The following is a 23668-nucleotide window of genomic DNA, read 5'->3' on the forward strand; positions in this document are numbered from 1 at the left end:
GGATGCAAGCACTTCCAAGTTCTTCTAGATAATACCTACTTTTGGTTGTTCCTAAATTTGTATTGTAAATGATTCTGAGTAATACTATCATAAAGACCTTGAGAATCAGGTCTGTATTTTAGGTGAGAAGTTCTAAGACTGAAGGACTTCAAAACCATGTAATGGCCAATGAATTAAATAAATTACTTCTACTACAGTACAGAATGAACTAATGGAACTACTTCATGTACAGTATAGCAGTTGATTGTAGAGAAAGCAAATATTTATGCTATCCATGTGTGCTTAAAAGCATTTTATGTATCCATCCACACAAACCCCAAAAAACTCGTTAAAACTATAATCTGGATCTCTTTATTTATAAAAGGTACAGCAAAAAAAAATAATTAATTAAATGCATACAGTAACTGTTCCTCTGAACTACATCTTATTTAGCAGGTGCCATTATGTGTTCATTCGTATTGCAATCAAATGGCTCTTGTGATCTTTTCATAATTAATGAAAACCTTACAATGACTTGTCCCATGGCAGAGAGATGAGGTTCCATAATTAGGATTCTGGAGGTAGAGGTGATCTGGAGAAAGAGCAGTTCTATAAAAGAATGCATCCAAAAATACTGAAGGCTTTTTAAGGATAAAGGGAATTTTTAAAAACAGAAGATCTCGCTAAAATATCTGCAGCAACCCCCTCCCTTCTCAGCTCTTCAATAGGTAGAAAATGAAAGTCACACCTCTTTGCCAGGTGTGAGAAACTGGATAGCCCAGACTTCTGGTTCCACTTTGACTGTGCCCTTAAATTCCACTTCTAATATCTGCAGTCACTTCTCCTCTTGCCATCCAAATCCACACAGGCAGTGGGCAGCCCAGTCATTCCCTGAAGCTTCTGGTATAAGCTATTCACACATTTCTGAGATCTAATCCAGCCTGGTCATTCACATGTTACAGAGTAATGCTTTACAGATTTAGCTGTATTTTATTTCAGGCAGAGATAAAGTGATTAGATCACCCTCGTTCCATGTCATGGTCTTCAAAATCTTCTTTTGATTCAATTATTTTAAAAAATCTTGGCTCATTCTTGCAGGGAGTTGAAAATTTCAACAAGATTAATTACTCTGCTGTCCTCCAGTGCTGCAATGCTTCTACAGTGTTTTCAAAGATTAATGCCATATCCTCAGAGACACAGGTAAATATTATCAACTACACTTTCAGAGAAGGAAATAAAGGTAGAGAGTGGTGCCATTATTGTCCCAGATGATAACCCAATGAATCAGATTCCAGACCTTTGTTTTTAACCACTGGTCCAGCCTTGCCCACTGTAGCAACCCCCTGGGCTTGTTATGATTTCTTAGTCTGAATTTTAAGCATAAATTAGTACCGGATAAGCTTTCACTGCATATATAACACACAAGACACTTATCCTTTCTCCTCATTTAAATACAAGCTAGTTTTCCATATATCAATCAGTTTCCCCTCTTGTAGTTTGTATGTAGCAGCATCACTTCTCTGCAGCATTAAAAGGTAATTACAGACAAAACATCAGAGGAGGGGACTGTGATATAAAAAGATGAATGTATCAAAAAAAACCCCCCTTTGTTATCTCTCCTAATTATCTGTTTGGTACTGGCTCACACAAAAAGAATTTTTTCTAAATATAAAAAAATCTTCTCAATTTCCTTCTCTCCTTGATCCTGCAGGAAAGTTATGAGGATTCACTTATAACAACAGTGACAATTGCAGCAGAACATTGTGATGTTACTGAGGATGAAGAAAAGATTGAGAGAGAATGTCTACATAGTGCATACTGAACACACTAGGCCATACCCTGAATTATTCAGTCAACACTTACACAGGGGACAATCTTGGGGGAACATCTCCTCTTTGCCCTATACATTCTACAGTCACTTACACAACAGCAAATGCATATGTGAAATCATTCTCAATCATTAGCATCTTTCATCTCTTTGCTGATATCAAAGATTGCATATGGCATAAGGCAATGGTGAATCAAGCCTCATGATCTTTACAGGCAGTTTTGCCTCAGAGAGTACTGGCAGACACTGAAACAGAAGTACAGGTGAATGAAGAAATTTACAACTTGAGATTTGCTCACGGCATTCCTTCCTATAAATTAGTTTGTGGTGTAACAAAAAGCTAAAATTAAACTTGTCCACAGGTAAAAAAAATGGTGTGCAAGAATATTTCTGAACCAGTAAGTTATGTGCACAGCTATAGCAACAGAGGTAGATTTTTTTTCTTGTTTTAAATATGTTCCAGCATGTACTTATTTAAGTTCTCAGCAATGCTAAACAAACTTGCATCTTCAGTCTTTTTCAGGGCAGGCATTTTGGCTAACTCTTTGACTCAGAAGCGTGTTCTCTTCATCCCCAGGTTGTGTAGGCTTGCTATTTCCTCTTAAGGTTAAAAATGAGTATCTCAGTCCTCCTGCCATACTAAAGAAAAGAGAATGAACAGAGGTGTCAGAGATACCTGATGTTGTATATATCACTTAACAGGTATGCACCTTTCCCTCCAAAGGATTGAAGAATGCCAGCTAGCATAAATTAGGAGCACCTGAGAGCTACGTAAGGCATCTGAGAAACGAGCCCTGAGTAGACAAAGATCAATTGTCAGTTGCTCCAACAGATCCATACAAACAGATGTAACAGTTCATCCAAACACAAAAAGTAACAACTCACAAGTCATAACTCATATTCAATAGGCACAACTCATTCAATTGGTGTTCTCACCTCCCACACCACTTGGTTTTTACTTGGAAGCCTCACAGCTCAGAACTGCTCCTCATAAAAAAAGAATGAACTCAATCCCACGTAGTAAAAATGCGGGCATGTTTCCATAGTTAAGATCTTACCACAGTAAGATTCAATACCTGAAAACAGGCATGAAAAGACAAAACTAATTGTAATGAACTTTACATCCTGAGGCAGTGTATCCTCAGACCAGTAGTTTCAAAACTGCATCACCCAAGTGGGCTAAATCAAACAAAACATAAAACTCTATCTCACTGAGAAATCTTCAGCTTTAACAAATAAAAGCCATTCAAGTACCACTCACCAAATATTTAGCCCTATGAAGTTTAACACGGAGAATATGTAATCTCCGCCAATCAACATTCCGATGTAAGCAATGGATATATTCTGAAAGGAAACAAAAAGTCACGCATTTATTGAAGTCGGTTTTCATCTCCAAGAATATAAATGATATCAATTAACTTACTTTTCTATACTCTGTTGCTGGCCACTCTAAAATCAGTGTTTAAATTACTTTCTTAGGATGTCAGCCCTATCAGTAATGTAACAGCAAAATAGAGTAATAAAATCAGTGTTTTCTAAATGCACACAATGTACCAAGGGGGAAAAGAAGGAGGGAGGAAAGAGGGAAAGAGAGGGAGCAAGGGAGGGAGCAAGGGAGGGAGGGAGGGAGCAAGAAAGGGAGGGAGGGAGCAAGAAAGGGAGGGAGGCAGGGAGAAGGAAGCAAGAAGGGAGAAAAAATAAAAAAGGAAAAAGGAGAAAAAAGAAAAAATTATAAAAAAGACAAGATAAAAAGAAAATTAGCTATTTGATATTAGATGACATGGAGCTATGGCTACCTTCTGAAAATGTGCTTCTTTTTAATCTTTGGAAGGTTCATTTCAAATCCTATTTCTTAGAAGCAGGTTTTGGGCTCTCAAGCACAAAAATTATGCTTTAAAGTTACAATAAAAGTTCTTTACGATTGCTTTAAAAGGGTTACCTCCTTACTTTGCCAACTAAATGTGCATTGAAAGCACTTGGCTCAAGTTCAAGGCAGGCACAGTTTAAAGTTAAAGATTCTACCCCTCACCCTGCCCCCATCAAATTTTGGGAAAATTGTCCCATATAGACAGAAGGAAAGCTATAGAACTGTGTGATCATTTTACCAACACTTTGCTGGTTTCAAATGTTTTAGCATTTAGCCTGGACAGTGACATCATTTCTACCAATTTCTACTGGGGACTATTGCATCATAAAGTGCTTATCAGCTTTAAAGGTGTTAAAAAAGTCTCAAAGACTAATTATTACTCAGAAAAAAGAAATAGTGTTGCTCTATCTTAATAGTTCAATGCAGACATATAAAATTTAAAAGAATGCTTTCAGGACTACAGAACAAAAACTACTAGACTCATGTTGCCAGCTTTCAAAAAAAAACCCCAAAACAAAACAAACAAACAAAAAAAACCCAACCCAACTGTAGAAAGAAAAGTACCATCTTCTTTTTGCGGATTTTGCTATGCTGGGGGTACTGTTTTCCTGTCACCCATGAAAGGGAGCACCCTGCCGACTGCCACTCCTGTGCCTAAGCTAGTTTGGATTCTGACAGTTGCTTGGCCCACAACCACACAAGTTTTATCTTCTGCTAAAACTCTTCCAGCTTACAGCTCTGTGCTTCTCTCCAAACTGGCCTACAGAAAGGTGCTTGTGCAGTCGGTGACTTTCCCAGCTCAGGCATGCTGGCCTTATCAACACAATGGAAGTTGCATTGGTTTTAAATCAAACTGGGTTACAGAAAACAGACTGTAAGGACATCAAGTTCAGTTAAGCATGTTTTGATGTTGATCAAATTGACCAGAATTTATACAAACCAAAATGAAATAGTCCATTCAGCTAGAATACAAGTTCTCACACAGAAACAGAACCATAAAGCACTAAACTCCTTACTACAGCTGAGACATTATTCTGTAGCTATGAATGCCCTATTTATTAGCAGCAATGGAAACTAGTTCAGCCCAAACTGAAAGTGGGTTAGTCCCTAACAGTTTGCAATGGATTTGCACCAGGTTACTTGACTAACTCACAGTAACTTGCTAAGGAACAGAAGTGGGTAACAGTACGTCATGAAACGTGGTTAAATGTACATCTTTTAATTAAAGTGGTTCGAGTTTCTTGTGCAGGAAAAATAAAAATAAATCAACACTCACATTGCTTTCTAGAGTATACCTGAGCTTCAATGGAACAAAACAAGGTCACTTTATTGTGTGGATCTCCAGAATGTATAGCACAAGCAGTGTCTCAGTATCAGCCCTCATTTTGAGTTTTCAGCTCAAAGCATAATCAGGACCACTGCTGAGTCAATGCTCTTCCCTGTCTATTAGAGCATATTTATCTCCCTCTTCTCCATAACTCACCTTGATGGCACCAACTACTGTCGTCGTAAGTGCAGAATTGTAATGACTGCATAGGACAGTAGAATACATCAAGAGAAACCTAAATAAAGCAAAGGAGAATTTTTTTTAAATGCCTTCCAAAGAGCTCAGAAGTTTAGCAACACTTTGAGATCTTCAACATCTTCTGGATCAGTATTTTGCTGGGATCTTCAATCCCACCTGTTCCAAACCCTAAAAAAAAATTCAGTAGATCTGTATTTTAAGTTAATGATGTGCATATACAGAGTACTCAAAATGCACGTTATAATGTGCTGCTGGAGTTCTAGCAGATTCATCCCTATTTTCTGTGCTTCTTAAATGTCAATATTTGAAGTTAGTTTGACCCCTTGGTTGGTGACATGTGAAAGAGCAGAACAGAATCCAACTCACTTTTTTGTTCTTGCTTTGACTCTGCAGTTCCAACAGGAACAAAGCATTGCTTCATTACTTTCAAGTCTCCCATACTTTTCCAGATACATTAAAGAACACACTGAAACAGTTCCTATACTAAAGGGCTTATATTCTATTACTGCAAAGTAGTAGTTCAATAATCAGAAGAGATGGCTAGCAGAGAGATACTCAGTGCAGAAAATAAAAAACTAAGTGTCATGTTGTTGACCAATGTACTTGTGAGGTCAACAACATAGATAGTACTGCAACAGTTACTTACACTATTAGAAGTAATTACAAAACAAGACAGAAGCCTATGCAAAAAATATATTTTCTTTGAATTTTAACATAACTTATTAGCAAGTCTTACATTTGAGATTTGCAATTTGAAACACTGTCATTAAAATGTCTTACTTGACTGCCCTGTGTCCTTACCCCAGCAAGCAGGAAAGAAGAAATTGAAAGACAAATAAAAAATTTGTCCAGTGCTGGAAATGTGTTGCCTATTGAGAAAAAAAAAAAAAAAAGACAGAGTGTGACAATTACATGCTATACAACCAACTGTAAACACATATAAAATATAGCTAATATGAAAATGTGCAAAATCACAAAGTATATTTAATGCATATTATAATTACAAAATGTTTATATTACTACTGGAAACAGTTTGATGCATTTAACTTTAGAGACAACAGAACAACAGCACCGATGATACCTAGACACATTCTTGTAACATATATAGCAGTGCAGATATAAAACTGCACACTGCAAGCAATGAATACAAACACAAAACAGAGAATCTGAATGTTATATTTTTTGATACAGATACCAACACTGTGATTAATATTACGTAATAAATAGTGTTGATATCAGACAGAGAGAAAAGCAAATAATCTCCTTGAAATCTATTTCATATCATAGATTCATTCATTAACAGCTTCCAAGGTCCAAGCCTTCATTTTTGAGCTCAGAAGTAGATTAAATAAGCATTAACAAGGTCTCTCATCAATGAAGGTCAATGAAAAGGCTAAATCATCACTCCAAAGTCTGCTCCTTAGTGACATGCAGCAAATAAACACACAGTGCCACACAACAGTCACTAAGACACGTCACAGATTCTTTTCCATTTCTAGTAACTCCAGGATATGCCTCAATTTAATCTAGTTAGTTTAAAGTCACCTGTATCAGCACAAAACTCAGCAAAGGCTGAACACATCCCTGAGAAAAAGGGTAAAGGCTGTTAGTCTGCTGAGCTGCAACTAGCTGAGCCTCCAGCACCTGAAGTAATAGATTAGAGGGATCCTGGGCAGCTCTGCCCTGCTAGAACTGTGCTGGTGTGCCACAACAAATTGCAAAGTATTACAAAGAGACATTCTGGGGCTTCATTTCTCTTCCACTGTATCATGCTTTCCTGTCCTCCTAGTCAGCCAGCTGCTGAAGGAGAAGTGAATAACTGGGACACTCATGCACTGCAGTCTCTACAAGATGTGGCCATGAGCCAGCAATGTGCCCTTGTGGCCAAGAAGGCCAATGGTATCCTGGGATGCATTAAGAAGAGCATGGCCAGCAGGTCGAAGGAGGTTCTCCTATCCCTCTGCTCTGCCCTGGTGAGGCCACATCTGGAGTTCTGTGTCCAGTTCTGGGCTCCCCAGGTCAAGAAAGACAGGGAACTACCGGAGACAGTTCAGCAGAGGGTTACAAAGATGATTAAGGGACTGGAGCATCTCTCGTATGAGGAAAGACTGAGAGAGCTGGGTCTGTTTAGCCTGAAGAAGAGAAGACTAAGAGGGGATCTTGTTAATGCTTATAAATATCTAAAGGGTGGATGTCAAGAGGATGGGGCCAGACTCTTTTCAGTGGTGCCCAGTGACAGGACAAGGGGCAACAGGCACAAACTGGAACACAGGAAGTTCCATCTGAACATGAGGAAAAACTTCTTCACTTTGAGGGTGACAGAGCACTGGAAGAGGCTGCCCAGAGGTTGTGGAGTCTCCTTCTCCGTATTCAAAACCCCCCTGGGATGCAATCCTGTGCAACCTTCTCTAGGTGATCCTGCTTTAGCAGGGGGGTTGGACTAGATGATTTCCTGAGGCCCCTAGTCAGCCGGCTGGTGAAGGAGAAGTGAATAACCCCTATGCCTATCTGTGATTCTGTGGTAGCTACTACTCCAGGAACAGCTAGAGGAGCAGAAGCAGTCTCCCTACCACATAGACAAGGTACTGGTATTTTGACTGGCAAAAGATACACACTGTCCATTGCCTGTGATGGATCAGGGCAAAAATCTCTGCTAGGGTAAAAGCACGCCAAATTCTCTGGTCTGAAAATCTGCTAAATACAGGTGTTATCTACAATGATGTGTTGAATTTTCATCAGTATTTTTCCATTTTCTACCTTTTTTCTGTGATTTAATCTCTGTGCATGTGCATCATGTTGACACTAGTTATCCACATCATTTAATGGGACTTTTAATATTAAGCTACCAAGCCAATGCATATTCAAAATAGGCACTATCCACTTATCTGATTTTTTTTTTTCAGGTAATTGAACATTAAATTGTTTGTGTCAAATCAACATGTGGGAACAAGGCACTCTTTATTTCTCCCATGGAATAAATCTAGCAACAAGGTAAATTCCCCTGTCCACTTCTCCCAAAATGCCTCCAGCCATGACTGCTGGGAAAGCAGTTGAAACCTTATGGCCATACAAACTTGGCCTCCACTAAGTCTGCCAGGAAGGGCATCAGCTGCATTTTCTTAAACTGGCACTAGGTCATGCTGGACTGATGTCACAAGAAGAGATTTCGCACTCAGAGCAGATTTGAAGCCACCATTTTTCAGCAAATGACAATTTTTCCACTTAAAGCAGACTTGTAAGAACACAATGACAAAATCATGAGAGTCCAGGGCACAACAACATACAATGAAAGACACTGGAACGATTTATGACACCCACAAGCTCTGTAACAATTTTCACTGGCAAATCTCAAGTATTTCCAAAAGATAATACAAGTCTCTAGACTCATTTTATTGGTAAGAATAACGCAACTCAGCAAGTCTGTGAGGGAGCCAGAAAAACAACACAAACCTCCTGGTCTGATACTTTACGTGCCAGGACATACTGCCTATGGTATTATACTATATTACAATTAGCTATGGAGGGTCATGCTGCTCGTTCTATAGGAATGTAAAATGTAGGTTACAAAACTAGACTGAGACTAAACAGGAATCTGTTCTGTGCATCAAAATGAGAGAAGGACTGGAAATTGCCTGGTTTTGGTATTTGCAATCTCATTTCAGAGCATGTGGCAAATCACACAGTGCAGCTGGATTCCCAACCAATTGCTCTAGCTGAGAATTCCCAGTCATACATTAGTTTTTAAACAGACTCATAGAAGGGCTGTCACACAGCCTCAGCTTCTCATCAGAGTGAATAATAAGTTCTTACCAGTGAAGGGAAGTCCAAGTCACATATTTCAAATACTAGTCACTAACATGGGAGGTAGGATTACCTCTTAAAAAAACCACAAACAAACAAAAAAAACCCCCACCCACCTCCCCAGCTGAAAAAATTGAACAAAATACTATTATCAGTCTGAGATATGGAATATTGCTCCCTACCTGCTGAAAGTCTCCAGTAGAAAAGCTAATAATAACTGTTGGAAGCACCATGAAACAAGCATTATAGAAAAGGACACCGTATTTTCCCAACTCCTGTGAAAAATGAAACACAGTGTTTGGAATTACAAACTACTTGGAAGCAAAATACTAAATATTACTCTGGTAATGCTTCTGAAATTATTGTCAACGAGCAGACAAGACATAATACACTTCAATTTAAAATACAAGCTTGCAATTGTTGGATTCGGTGTTTAGTACTGAGCTGAGTTTCCATTTCAGTCACTTTGTATGTTCAGCAGAACATTATTGCTGTGCTATACCCTGAAAAGTCTCTATACAACACCAGCTAGTCAGAAACTTCCCAAGGCACTGGTCCAGAACTGCTTTGTGTTAGACTGCAGATAAGTCTCCACCTGGCCAAGGGATTACCCATTCCATCTACTGCAAACCAACCACAAAAGCATCGGGCAGGGTCGTTCCCTGGGGCCAGCATAGCAGGAAAATGAATGCATTTTAATTTTGATAAAACATCTGTCATCACTGGTAACTGATGTAACTTCAAGCAACTTGAGGGATGCCATATATCCTGTTGGTTAACTTGCTTGACACAAAGGCAGAAGATCAGGGGAATGAAACAGTAGTCTTCCCTTCCTCCAGATTCAGGCATGCTATGTAGCAAATCTCTCCAGCTTATCTCTTGCTTTAAAATGAAACCCTGTATTTTGCAGAAACCTGTGAGGCTGTTAAGTGCTGCTCATAAAGAAAAATACAGAGTCTGGACTCAATGCAGCTCCTGAGACTATTAAAAGATATGTATTTCCACTGTACAGACTGACCCACAAAACTCAGTCACAAAACCTCTATCCAGCATCTCCAAGACTGCTGTTCGCTATGGCTTGGTGTTTTCACGCCAGTGTCTGCTCAATGTTTACACAAAGTACAACGTATCAACGCATGGCCTACTTCTTTGGCATACCTGGGTTTGGTGTAGACCTGCTTTTAGACAGCCAAAAAAGATACCAGTTATGCTATTGGCTCAAACTGGTCAGGTCTCTGTTCCTACCCACAAGTTTATTTTACGGAATCGTCACTTAAAGTGTGTTTCTAGTCAAAAAGACATCTTCCTTAGATGTGTGTGTATACATATATATATATTAAGTTTACAGGTAAACAATTTGCTTTTGGTTTGGATTTATTTTTTAGCCAAAACCAACATTTTAAAGCCCCTACAAACTGCCTAGAAGACTTGGGAAAAAAGACAATATGCTGTTTAGCTAAGCCTGGCCTGACACACTAATAACAAGTTTTTCCGGGGGTATTCTGTATTGAAGATGCATTTATCAACTGAAATATGATAGCAAATAAAACTATTTATTAGTTCCTAACTGTATGTTCATAAAATCATATAATAAGTAACCCACTGTTCTTATAATGTTAAATTCAACCTAATCACCCCACAGTTACCTTTGGATCGATTTTCTGCTTTGTGTAAACTCCATTTGCTGCTGTGAAGATGTCATTTAGCAACACAAATGTGTAGCCCTCTAGATTAAAAGACAGATCAGACCTGGGAAGAAATAATATATTGCAAATAAGCAAACAGTATACAATGCATTGCACTACCCTGTTTACCCAGAGAAGTATCATAAACGCAAATCCTGAGAACTCCAGCAAGTCACAGGCTTTGCTGTAAGCCTTCTTTGTAAGTCAAGGTACTCTACATTTCTCCAGTCACAGGACCCTCACAAATGAGTCATCAGAGAGCTCCCAGAACTCAGTGTGGAAGTGGCAGGAAATGTTCAGCTTTCATTCTGTGAAAAATTCCATCTGTCTCAATCCTGACAACCTGTCCAATTATTACTGAGTATACTTATCTATGTCTTTTAACACAAAATGTAGCTAGGGAATAAAGTATGACTACTTAATTTTTACAGTCAGACCAGACATATTGTCATCCTTTCTGTTTTGACTAGTTACCTCATGGATATAGGGTAATTCACTTAATAGGACATGGGTCTATCCGAGTCGCATCACAGGGAAATTATTTACCTTTGTACATAGCAAAGCCAAGAAACAAAAAATAACACTGCATTTCCAGTTAAGTAAAGGAATATCCAAACAGGAAAAAAAAACAAAACAGAGGAGACTAACGTACGAGTGCTTTGTGAACTTAATCTCACATTTGAACTTGTTAAAAGTGATTAAAAAAATAGACGTTGCCTAATTCAGAACAATATTTGACAACCTAAAGATCAGTCTTTCTACCCAGAACATTTTTTTCTAACATTATTAAAATACACTCATACTATGAAATAAAAGCAATATTCCTCACACAGTTATAACTTGCTTCATTTATGATTCTGCAAACATGGAAAACCCAGTGGGAAAAAAAGAAACACCCTAATACTTCCAGTTGGAGTTAAATATTTCCTTTTGTATTCCTGCACCTCCCAACGATGTCAGTGGAGAGATTTTCCAAATCAACTTAATTCAGCGTAACTGATCTCAACTTAAATATACTTTGCATTTAACAAAGAAGAAAATCCTCTTCTTGCCCCTCCTTTCATGACTTCATATAACAAATGAAAACCTTACCCAGCTGCTATGAAAGCCCCAAGAATGATGGCAAATACGCTGACTATAATACTCAGTGGATATCGTTTCCTGTAGACAAAAATTAGACAGTTCACATTTTCATTATTTGAAGAGGAGATTAAATGGCTGTCTGCCTGAAAAGCAATTAGTAATCACAGAACATTTAATAGGAGGGCACAGTCTTGATAACCTTACAGAAGCAATGTGATTGGTTATGTGCCATGCTGTCAGACTTTGGCCCTCAGAAAAAAGATTGAAAAAGCATTGTGAGCATTCTGCTACTAGATAATTTTAAGAGTAAAGGTTAAAGGTTCAAAGTAACAGTGCTGGCATAAACTCTAATTTACTATGTATTGGTACTCATAATGGCCACAGTTCAGTGTCCTCCAGTAACCCAGTAAAGGAAAATCACTACACATCTTTTGCATAGTTTTTCATCTCATCTTTCTTGGGGAAGATGCCGTACAGCACACTATCTGGGCTATTTTTCAAATAGATACTTATTTTGAAGTCAAACTGAAACCTTATACTTGGAGGGGAAAGCACAGAAGCTTATTATATTCTTCAGTACATCTACATCAGCACTGCCACCGCGTAGGGAAAAACATACCATAAAACCATCCTGCTTCTTATACCTGTACTACTTTATTTAGAAATGTCTTAAGTATTTTTGCACCATACTGCAATGTGCCTTACAGACATTCCCTTAGTCATTCTCTCAGGCCAGGCTCCAGCTCTGAGCTGGCCTGTGAGAAAAGATCCATCAAAACAGAATGTACAATGCTCTCAGAGAAATCCTGTGTGTCCAAGGAGCACAGATGTGGACCGCTGTCCAAACAACAAAGCTGTATGCAGTCTCTAGATACATTAGGCTTTGATCATAATGAATCTCAACAGTAACAACCCAAAACTTGACTACTTTTCAAATCCTGAAAGTAAGTCAGCACAGACTCTCTGGAGTCCTTTTATTTTCAGCCCTGACGAAATACACTGTGGCAGGCCGCATGAATATAGAATTCTGCACTTAAGCTTCCCCTAGGTTAGGATGTTGCTTGCACTCATACATCACACTGCTGTAGTCTAGCTGAGAACTGACAATCTCACTGACTCACATTTTCCTCACTTGCTTACAGGAGGCCTCAGGCCAAGAGGAAAAGACAGCAAATTCTGCTTTCCCTGTGAGGACTTATAACTAGAGGAGAATCCTGGAGCATCCCCAAATATGAATCACATTGATCAACTGCTGCTTCAGCCAAAAGGAGAAACCAATCTACTTGGAGGCTTTTCAAAAAGCTTTTCCCCTGACCATCACTCTCATGTTGCCTGGGTTTGGCTTCAGCAAGCTGCTTTTGCCCTAGTGACCTTGCCTTATCCAAGCACAAGCCATCTGGATAGAACTACAACGGTGACAGAGTATGACGTATTTATATTCTTGTTCTTCCAAACTGATACAACTGAAACTAGTGATCCCGAGCTGCAATAGCATACATTTCTTAATCTCTCATTAAAAATAATAGATGTATCTACATTTAAGGAGTTTTCTGACCTAACAGCACACTGCTAGAGATACCATTTCGGTTTATTAAACTGGTATGCTTTTAGACTTCCCCCCGAAAGCTACTCTACGTAAGCAAACCGCCATACTGTCATCACTGTTTTGAGACATAAGGATCTGTCTGTTTGAAGCAGCTTGCAGCTTAGGGGCCTCTGAGATGAGACACAAACCATAATTGCTAAAAGAAATGTCTGAGTCATGCTCTGCTTACCTGATTCTTGTGAAACAGTCAAGGGAATGAGCTGTGTAAATGAGAGCAAGCTGAATTTTTTCCTGTATTCACTACAGTGCATGTACCTGTCTGTCTTCAAAAAAAAGCTACATAAAACCACCTTCCTTGGTTTTCTCTATTTCTCAGTAAAAAGCATTCACTCGGTATTCTGATGAGATGCTACAAGTAATCCATTTGATATGATCTAAAATAAAGGTATCTTAAATGAAAAAAAAAAAAAAGGATCACCCAAGTATGATGATTTCCAGCAGTAAAGTAAGTGGAATGGTAAACTTCCTGAGCACTGTAAACATCGGCAAACTGTCAAAATAAAAAAAAATATCCAAGCACAGCATCAGATTAATAGCACTTTTATGTTCTGATTCTTATCTAATTTTACTAAGCAGAGAATGAAACCTTAAGTCCAGTAGTAAGCAAACAAAACAAATTCCCAGCCACTTAGCATACAAAAAAAATGTCAGTCTGACACTCCAGGCAGATTAGATAACCAAATCATTGAAAAATAACAACAGTTGCCATTTTGTAAAACAATGCAACTGGCTATCTTCCAAAAGGACTCTCTGCATCAGTGAAATGAAATATAAAAGCTATTTTCTATGTAGCATAGCCCCTATGAAATAATTATTCCTGTAGAATTCATGGGCAGAGTAAGTAAAAATTACTTCTACTGTAAACTTAAAGGACACACAATAAACCTGTCTCTGAAAACATAAACAAAAATAAAAATCAAAGCAAGCATGCTTAGAAAACAAGCTGTACTTTCAAAAAAGTAAAATAAATCCACAAGACAAAAAACAGAGAAAGCACAAGAAACACCAGCTGCAACTATCAAACAACTACTTTTGAACAATGCATTGTTGGTCTACACTAAATGATGCAGTTGGAAACCTTTTTGATTAATTTGAGAAAACACTTGCATCTGACACTTTGGAAATCTGATAGCATGGCCATACAGACCAATTAATCATCTGTTTAAGATAACTATCAGCAACTGCCATTAATAAATCAAACAAATCCTAACACAGAGTTTAATCACTTTATAACTGACATTTTGAAGTTATGCATAGGATCATCTACACCTTATAGACAAACCAAATAAGGTGGAAAATTCCATAATGTAAACAAATGTCACATCATGTCACAAAATGCAATGTAACAAAATGTTAATGGTAGAAACAGTGCAGCCATTCTTACTTTTCTGTTACAAAAATCAGTTATGAATAGTAAATATAAAAGAAGTATGTCAGTCATAGGAGGAGGAGATTGTGCACTTATGTTTAAAATAACCTAATAAACTTTTTATTTTAAAATTACAGTTATGGAAGAAGAACCCATGAATCAAACTTTTACAGGACTGAAACTATGTCCACATCCACACTGGCCAAAGTGCTACTAGGGGCAGTACTGTCCAAGCCTTTCTGTCTGCCTCAACAGTCACTTCAGTGGAACAACTTCTAAATGGGTACAACAAAGAGTTGCAGAATCAGGTGCTTTACGTTTTAAAGTTATGAAAACCTATAAAATTCTGTTTTGGTTTAACTTACTATCAAATCCTCAGGAGCCTGTAATAATATACTGGAAGCCACTGCAATGGTAGTGCTGTATCCTCCAATCCTGGTGCAGCCATCAGACTTCTGCTCTCTTCCATCAAAAATTTGTTCATTCAATCTATTAAAGCAGGTCCTCTACACAGCTTACAGCTTTTTAGCATTAGCATGGAAGCAGCTCTCCTGGATCTATGCCTATGGGCATATAGGAGCCAACGAGCCCTTTTGCCATCTTCCCAAAACCTGCTCTTGGTGATCAGCAGGGCTGCGCCGCCACCACCACCCCATTAGAGTAGTTTTCCTGTCTCTTGGTGTGTCCTAAATAACCTGCACTGACATCATGGTACAAAACCTTCCCATATTCTTCTTTTTTCAAAAACGTCTTTCTTAACAGCTTTCCCACTCTGTGGTTAGGACACCTAGGAAAAGCTGGATGGTTGGGTATGACGGGAAAGTGAAAGGACTTTCATTGTCATAAGGAGTATTGTGATTTTCTGTCAGTACAGTCCTAGCTAAGCCCCCCCTAAAAGCAGACAACTTGTAAACAGATCAAATGTTTGGGTAAGAGGTTTGTAATAGTATCAGGGATTTAGACAGACAGACAGACATCATATACATTAAGTCCCTAGGCAATGCTTTTTTTCTTTTTAGTGTTTATTTTTTACCCCCACAAAAGAAAAGGGTAAAATCCAAATAGTCTATAACTTCCATTTACTGTACCTGAGTTTGCTGGTACTTGATAATCCACTTATGTGGTTTCCAACATAAATCAGAGGCAGAGGAAACAACTGTGATAAAATTAAAAGCACAACTCAGATTATTATGTTTTGAAGTACTGTTAGGAAACTTTATTTGATAGAATTTGATAACTGTAATATCAGATGTACTGTTAGCAAGGAAGAGGGTTTTGTTAAGAAAAAAACTGTGTTGCAAACTGATCTGCATCTCTCATTCATGTGACCGTTCATGACCACAGCTTTACTGATTTCATTAGAAGAGTCAAAATCTACCTCTAATGAGACTCAGACTTCATTTAGTGTAAATGTTAATCAATTTTATTTTTAATGACTATAATCCTCAGATTAATATTCATTCTAACATTTGAATTTTAAGTATAAAAGTAATACTAATTACTAACAGTAAGCAAGAGAACTTGTGGAATAAAAGAATGAATAAACTGCAAGTATGCTATGCTTCCCTAGGTACTCCACATATATTAGCATGCCTGGAAGATACACCATTTTAGATGTACCTAACAAATTATGCTATGCAAGATACTGGAAAGGAAAGATAAGTATTTAGGGGTAAATTAAACTTTATTATTTCCAACTTCTAGCATAATGAAACTGACTCCCACAGAAACATATGGGCCCTAACATAATACAGATAAGTATTAAAAGAACTTCAGAACCTTAGGGAAAATGTGCTAGAAGTCAGGGATCCCTACATAATAATCAGCTGTAGTTCAAAGCTGTTATTCTACTACTACGGAAAAGTTACAGAAGATTAAAACCAGCCAAAGTAATCACTGGGGACAAAAGTGGTTTGTACATCTAGTCCCATTCACTATCAGTCAAACGGAACTGAAATGGCAGAAAGACAAAACAGATCCTCTATCCTAACAAGCGTAATAGCTGCTGTTGTTGTGCCTATACATCCCTCAGGAGACATGGTGTTTGTTAGAGGCTGTGTCTTCTCAAAGCACTGTGTGCTGGAAAAGCTTACAGAGGCATGGCCTGGATTTTATTAATGTTAAAAATTCTGCCTTTCTTTCACAGCAAAGAGGAGAGAGGAGAAAAGTACAGTAACAGTTAACTATAGTTAACTAAAGTTAACTTTTAAGTGAAAGTAACAGTAAACCAGCGTATAAAGTAAGAGGGGTATAAGTAACAATAAATATTCAGCCTGTCAACATAAGCTTGCAAAAAAAATTTAATAGACTATCTCTTCTGCAGATTTTTATATAGAAAACTACCCTCATTCATAGCATGAAAACAGAGCCAACATTACATTCTCTTTCCTCTGAACTTCATCTATTGTAAAGGCAAAATCACAACATCCAGCACAACATCCGAGATCAATGAAACATTTACTTAAAAAGGGTCAAGAACTCCAAAGCTTCCTCACTTAAATAAGCACTTTGTTACTTTAACACTCTCAGTGAAAGCACTGAGGACATAAACGCTCTGTGAGTGAAAAGCAACAATAATCTTAATATCAGTGAAAGCAAAAGTTGTCAAAAGGATAAAGAGTCAATCAAAGGGTGCTTTAAAAAGTAAAGATATCAATAATGAGCAGTCCAGCCGATTCACTGTGACTAGTCAAATTCAGCACTGCAAGCAACATGCAAGTCCTGGACGCAGCAGTGCTGACTGGTCCCAGAGTATCCAGGAAAGTCTTCCAAAGGATAGATATTACTAGGACAAAGAAAATGGGTGCTGTATTTTTTAATGCCCTTGTACTGATTTTAAAGTGAATGCCACACCAGGGAGGGGGAGTAGTGGGACTGGAGGGGTGCAGAGGGAAGAAACCTCTTGAAGTCTCAACAAGTTGTTTATATGCCGAACTCAAAACTACCCAGGGGGAAACCTTCATTAATGTTTTGGAAAAAATAAGGATCGCCCATTTTATAATCCATGCTATAGATACTCCTACAAGATTTCTACATGCAGAAATGCCAATGATTCCAGCATGCATTAAGAAAATACAGCATTCACCAATGTCTGTGAGATATTCATAGTAAACCTCAAACTGATACTATGACAAGATTCTGCAATGAAGATGGTGGCCTGAAACACTATGATAGTTGAGCTCTGCAGCAGAGCTGGCAGCTAACAACTCTCTCTGTATCTCTCAGCGAACACTGACCAATACCTTGCAGCAAGACATAAATATGCAGGCTTATGCATCAAAGTAAAGCTCCAGCAACACTGCACATGGATACAAAAATCTTCGAGGATCATTGCTACAGTCATTTCTGAGACAATGAAAGATCCAATCTGAGACAGTAAAAGATCCTCTCTCATATTCTCTCCATCCTGCTTCTTTAGACCATACACACTTGAGGTCTGCACAATGCAGCTAGCTTCTACCTACAGTATCTTTGGTGGGTAGTATTTTAGCCCCTCCTATGGAACATAAATCTTACTTTCGGAATCAACCATTGTTCGGGTTTTTCATCTATCACATATTCTTCTTCTATTATCACATGTCCTATTCAAATTTCTAAACAGCCTTTCAGCTGTGATCAAAATTCTTTCTCAAACACAGATCTCCCATTGATCCTGCAGGGAGCTGTATACATCCAGAAAAAAAGTTCAGGAATCTGAAAGAGTTCATCCAACTGTATGAAGGCACAGCACGCTTTCCCATGTACTGCATAACCAAAGGCACCAGATTTCTCTACAAACAAAAGGCAAGAATACTGCAGTGAACTTAAAATGGTCAAATCCCACAGTAAGTGAAACAAAGACAAATAAACACATTTGACAAACAAATGCAAACCTGTTTTCTGTTCTTGTATTATATCCTGTCTCCATAAGAAAGGATGCCATTACAAGAAGTAACACTTACTTTCTTGTTAATATCAAATCTTACCTTCACAGGTATACTTTTGTCAAAATCGGGGAAGTGAACAATCTTATTTAATTTTGACACATACAAGATAAGTATAGTGGCTGCCATCTAAACAAAAAGAAAAAACAAGAAGACATTTAAAAACAAAATTGTAATGTATGAATGAAAGAACTGCTTCAAAGACAAAATCTTTATATGCATTTGACAAGTGCTAGGCATTACATGTTTTTTTTTAAAGAACAACAGAGCACGCAACAAATAAACTGGAATAACTTTATTCTTACCAATTTTGCCTGCTATTTATTTAAAAATACAATATAGACATGTTTTAGTGGCTTGAGAAAATCAGTGGCACTCTGTGAAACAATGCATGCTGAAAAGCTCAGAAAATAAACCAGGATATGAATAATCATGCTATTTTCACTCAGAGCGTTGTTTAGTCTGCAGAATCACTCCTACTGCTTTTTTGTTAATGTGAGGTGGGTGTTGTGCATTGATCAGTCTGTTGACAACATGAAGAATGAATAATAAAAGATACAGACAGAATGAAGGAAAGTATCTGAGCCATCACGCGTCATATGAGTTCACACTGGCCCCAGGAAGGAAAGGAAAATGTTAAATTTTCCTTATACAAAAATCTGTTAATTGTCTATCTAGAACATGGGGTGGAGTCATGTTCTATGGACTAAAGCATTATACCATATTATATGCACTTTTCAAACCATTCAGGGAAATTTTGGAAGGATCAGTCAACAAAAAATGCAAATGCCATAGACTCTTGGGTTCTGCAAAGAAACAAGGCCATGACATCAAGTATTGTCACATTTTCTAGTCTTTGGTTTCCACTGAAACCTGACATGTGGTTCCTTGAGCAGTCTGGACGTGTGAAACTCTTTCTCTCCCCCTCTCATACAGCAAAGACTTTACAAGATATTCTACTCTCCTCAATTCCAAAGAGCAGAGATATCAGACTGTTTCAGCTCTTCCTCACTACCCCTTAGCTTGTAATCCTGGCAGAAAAGAAATCCTCTCTTTTAAATGTATTTGCGTAAACAACACTTGCTTCAAGGCTCCACCTTTCCCAGCTATCCCTCTGCAGAGTCACACATTCTTCTTTACGGACCATGTACACAAACATTTGAACTTTGGTTTTACTATGATGCCCACTAACAACAAAAACAACAGAAAATATATTTCCACTGCAGTACTGCAAACTGCCCACAGGCAAACATGGGAACAATGAACCAAAATTGTGTGGTAGCCTTACTGGAAAACTGCTCAGAAAGCGGGGAGAGATTTATGAGGAAATACACGGTTTGCCTACAAATAGAGGCAACGTATCTGCATATAATCCACAAATGCTCAGGGACTCTCACAGGATCTATGCACTTGTTATAACAAATCTTGGCAGTTTTGAAAGCCAGATCTCTTAATTACTGAATTCCACCAGATAAAATAAATAGCATTTCCAGTCCTTTACATGACTCTTCCCAGGTAATAGTTTTGACTTGAGCTGAAATTCCTTGATCTCACTAAAACAAATCAACTCTTCCTTATGGTGTATCTAATCCAGAAGACGAGCAGTGCAGTGTAACAGAAATTTCCCCCCCTAAAATATACCTCTATGCTAACATTAGTTTAACTTACAAAATAATGTGTACATTTAGCATGCTTTACTTCTGAACATACCTGTCCAATTCCAAGAAACATTGGTGATGGGAAGCTGAAAAGCATAAACAGAAATTTAATACTGAGGAAAAGGGAGAAAAAAGAAAACCAACCAAACAAGCAAAACAAAACAACAAAAAAAGAAGAGCTTAAATTTAGCACCAAAGTCAACAACTGGACATGTGGATTGTAGATGACTGGCCAGTCTTTCAGAAGAGCTCAGGAACTGCTGCAGTTATTGGAGTCCTAATATTTTATTTCTGCAGCAAAACAGAAGCTGCATCCAAATAACATAGCATAGGCACAGCTGATGACTTCTAAAGAGCTAACTGTTTTGGGTATATTTGTAAGGGAAGGTAACACACTTGGAGAACTCTTTAAAAATTTTTGAGTAGCCTCACGTATACACTATACATCCTGAGATGGTACAGTAAGCTAAATTTCTTGCATTTGCCCTAACTTGGAAGCTTATCTCCACAGCTCAAACACACTAGCAATGTTTTTGTGAAAAGAAAGTACCCAGGTAATTGTAGAAACATCTGTTGTCTGCTAAAACGGCTAAATTCCTAACATACCCCTTCAGTTAGCTTTAGCTGAGAGCAGAGATACTTGAATGTTAAGAAAGCAGAAACTTTAGCAGAACACCTGAAGAGCCTGAGCCCCTCCTTTTTTTCACCTAAATCTACATCAAGTTAAAACCAATACAGGTGTGGCAGTGACTGGTAATTCTCTGTATGCATATTGAAATACAAGCAAGCAAGTTAGTTATGATGGATGGCTGCTCTATGCTATCACCAGCAGTGTCTGGAGCCTCTGCCCAGAAACCTTAGACGTCAGGGAGCTCCCTGGACGTGACAGCTCCTGCTGCCCCCCAGGAGTCATGCATCATTTTGTTGGCGTGCACTGTCAGGGATGGCCATGTGCAAATCTGCATCCAAGGAATCTAACACCCACTTCATTCTCTGTGCACACCTGCACTAACAAATGCCTAAAGAGGGTCCACATTCTCAGCAAGCTTTGTAATTTTCTATTATCAAGGCTCCTTGAGGTTGTGGTTATTTATCACAGAAGCCACCAATAGCTGCTATACTACAGCTTGGTGTGCTGAGAAATGTACATCTCAAATGAGCACCACTGGGATGGGAACACAGTATTAGCAAAAGAAAGAAATGGTCTGAACTGCAGTAGGAAGGCCATAAGGACACTGCAGTCATAATACAGATAAAGGGTTAGAAACGGCCAGTAGCAAAAGTGGTTCCGGGAAACAGAGATAGTAAGGGGCTGGGGCGGGGAGGGGAGAAGAAAAAAAAGGAGCAGAAGAAACAGGACTTCCATTTATAGTCATGTGACACCTAAAGTGTTGTACTTACAGCTACACCATATAAACACAGAGACTTCACTCATCTGTACCACAGAGATTTCTCCAGACTCTTTTGATCTGCAGAGCCCTAAACATTCCCAGCAATGCTGTAAGCTTTTTATACAAAATTTGGGCTTACTGATGGGCGTGCTGTCCTTGGTTGTCTTTCACTCATGTGCTAGACGTATGCCAGGGACTTACAGGGAGCTGCAGATCGTATGATGAAAACCACTATAAAACAAAATCACAACTTGCCTCATGTATCATTTCTGGGACATATTATATACAGCTTTTACGTGTTCAAATAGCACTGAATGTTAGAAAATAACAGCAAGTTTTGCCTCTCTCATTTTTTCCTTTCATTTTGTTGTTTGGTGTTTTTTTTCCTTTTCTGTGGTTAGTTCACAATGAGCTAAAACATTGCAAAACCAGAGCAAACCTTTTAAGTCAAGAATACCATCAGTGAGAAAATCACAGCTACAGGACAACAGCTCCGTATGGGACCTCCCATCAATACGTGTGGCTCTTCAGTGTTCTTAAGAGGTTTTCTGAGGTTCCCGTTTCGTTTTTGCCTAACTCAGAAAAGAAAGGTGCTTGCAGGAAGGTAACAAGGCTGTCTGGCAGCACAGTCATGGCAGACGCTGCTTTGCCTGAAGGCTCTGATCTGCTGCGAGCAGCGCAACGCCGGCCTCGACGCCGGGAGCAACTAAAGGCCTACAAGAAAAAGGCTGGCGTGTTTGAAAAAAACACGCCTGCAAAGGACTCTGCCATCAGGTGGTGCTGCAGAAGCGGTACATGCTGGACATAAATCGGGTCTGAAATTGGAGAAACCGAGCCCCGTCTCAGCACGTTGCCCACCAACATCTCCGCTGTTCAAGGGCCTGTGCTGGTGCACCAGCTGCTTGCCCCGGGACCCGAGCTGCACGGACGCCCCTGGGTTGCGCTAACAGTAACGGAAACGCTTCCCCGACGAGCGGTGCGGTCCCGCTCCGCTTCGGGAGCCACACACTACCTGCCCTCGCCGGGAGAAAAGCGGCACCGCCGCCAGCCCGCGACACGGCCGGGCCGGGCCCCGCCACTGCTCGGCGTCTGCTCAGCCGCGGCCGGCGGCCCGGCCCACGCGGCCGGCCCTCACCTGTAGGCGCTGAGCAGGGCCTTGTTGACCAGCACGATGAGGAAGGAGCACGTCCCGTAGAAGAGGGCTGAGAGCACCCTGGGCAGCGCCGAGTGCGCGACAGCACCCGTTGCCTCCCCCGCGGCCTGCTCGGCGCTCATGGCGGCGAGGAGCGGCGGCCGGCCGGGCCCCACCCCGGGCTGCACGACTGCGGCCGGCCGGGCCGCCGCTCCTCCTCCCGGCCCGGCCCGGCCCGGCCCGGCCCCGAGCGGCGGGGACCGGCGGCGGCCGCAGGGCGACCCCTGGCGGGGCTGGCGGCTGAGCGGGGCCCGGCCGTGGGGCCCTACCGGCGGGGTCCCGCAGCCGCGCCGCCCCTCCGCGGGCTGCTGTCCCCCGGCCCGGCCCCCGCACCCGGGGGTCTCCGGCAGCGCCAGCCCACCGCCACCGCGGCTTTCCGGGCCACGGCCGAAAGGGAGGGCACTCGTGGTACGACGTGCTGCCGCCTACGGGGGACGCCACGCCAGCAGGGCAGTGCCCGAGGCTCACCGGTACCCTCCGCCACCAGCTTGCTGTTTTTAAACCAGTCTATAGGAAAGGAGTTCAGCCTGTCTGAGCACCCGTCCTCAGGGGAGGGAGAGGCTCAGGCCCGCCGAAGGCAGGCGGCCGGCCAAGCGCTGCAGCCCACCTCAGCCGTGCAGGGCCGCCGCAGGCCTGGAGCCCTCTGCGCAGGGACCTGCGCCGCTGCAGCACGCCGGGTCCAGGCTGGGCTTCAAAGGAACGCTCGCGGGTTTGTCAATCACTAAAAAAAGCTCTAAATAATTGACTTTGCGTGGTTAATG

The 23668-nt window shown here is 40.2% G+C and overlaps 1 protein-coding gene across 6 annotated transcripts; it reads right to left on the bottom strand.

Annotated features, from left to right (window-relative positions):
* Nucleotides 1–48: 48 nt before the first annotated feature.
* On the bottom strand, nt 49–23636 carry SLC35D2 (solute carrier family 35 member D2). Of its 6 annotated transcripts, none has more exons than XM_054809069.1 (13): nt 23376–23636; nt 21855–21946; nt 20377–20410; nt 18709–18795; nt 15832–15899; nt 13793–13864; nt 11778–11846; nt 10647–10749; nt 9183–9275; nt 6001–6068; nt 5158–5236; nt 3069–3151; nt 296–2446 (listed from the first exon to the last, which is right to left on the bottom strand). In XM_054809069.1, the coding sequence occupies exons 3-13, from the start codon at nt 20395–20397 to the stop codon at nt 2317–2319; spliced, it is 873 nt and encodes a 290-aa protein (XP_054665044.1). In that variant the 5' UTR covers nt 20398–20410; nt 21855–21946; nt 23376–23636; the 3' UTR covers nt 296–2316. The 6 variants fall into 6 exon arrangements, with proteins under 6 accessions (XP_054665040.1, XP_054665044.1, XP_054665043.1 ...); XM_054809068.1 differs by lacking the exon at nt 23376–23636 and adding an exon at nt 22851–22990 and having other exon boundaries at nt 297–2446; XM_054809063.1 differs by lacking the exons at nt 21855–21946; nt 23376–23636 and adding an exon at nt 22851–23360 and having other exon boundaries at nt 301–2446.
* Between the last annotated feature and the right edge of the window lie 32 nt (nt 23637–23668).

This window comes from Grus americana, chromosome Z, assembly GCF_028858705.1.
Source record: "Grus americana isolate bGruAme1 chromosome Z, bGruAme1.mat, whole genome shotgun sequence".
Classification (NCBI taxonomy): domain Eukaryota; kingdom Metazoa; phylum Chordata; class Aves; order Gruiformes; family Gruidae; genus Grus; species Grus americana.

Excerpts from the sequence above, each read along its gene's own strand:
- SLC35D2 (XM_054809063.1), bottom strand. The coding sequence starts at position 22,990 with ATGAGCGCCGAGCAGGCCGCGGGGGAGGCAACGGGTGCTGTCGCGCAC. Across the intron at positions 15,900-18,708 it reads ACAAAAGTATACCTGTGAAG|TTGTTTCCTCTGCCTCTGAT; the intron begins GTAAGATTTGAT and ends ATTTTATCACAG. Across the intron at positions 6,069-9,182 it reads CTACTGGAGACTTTCAGCAG|GCAACACATTTCCAGCACTG; the intron begins GTAGGGAGCAAT and ends TTTTCTCAATAG.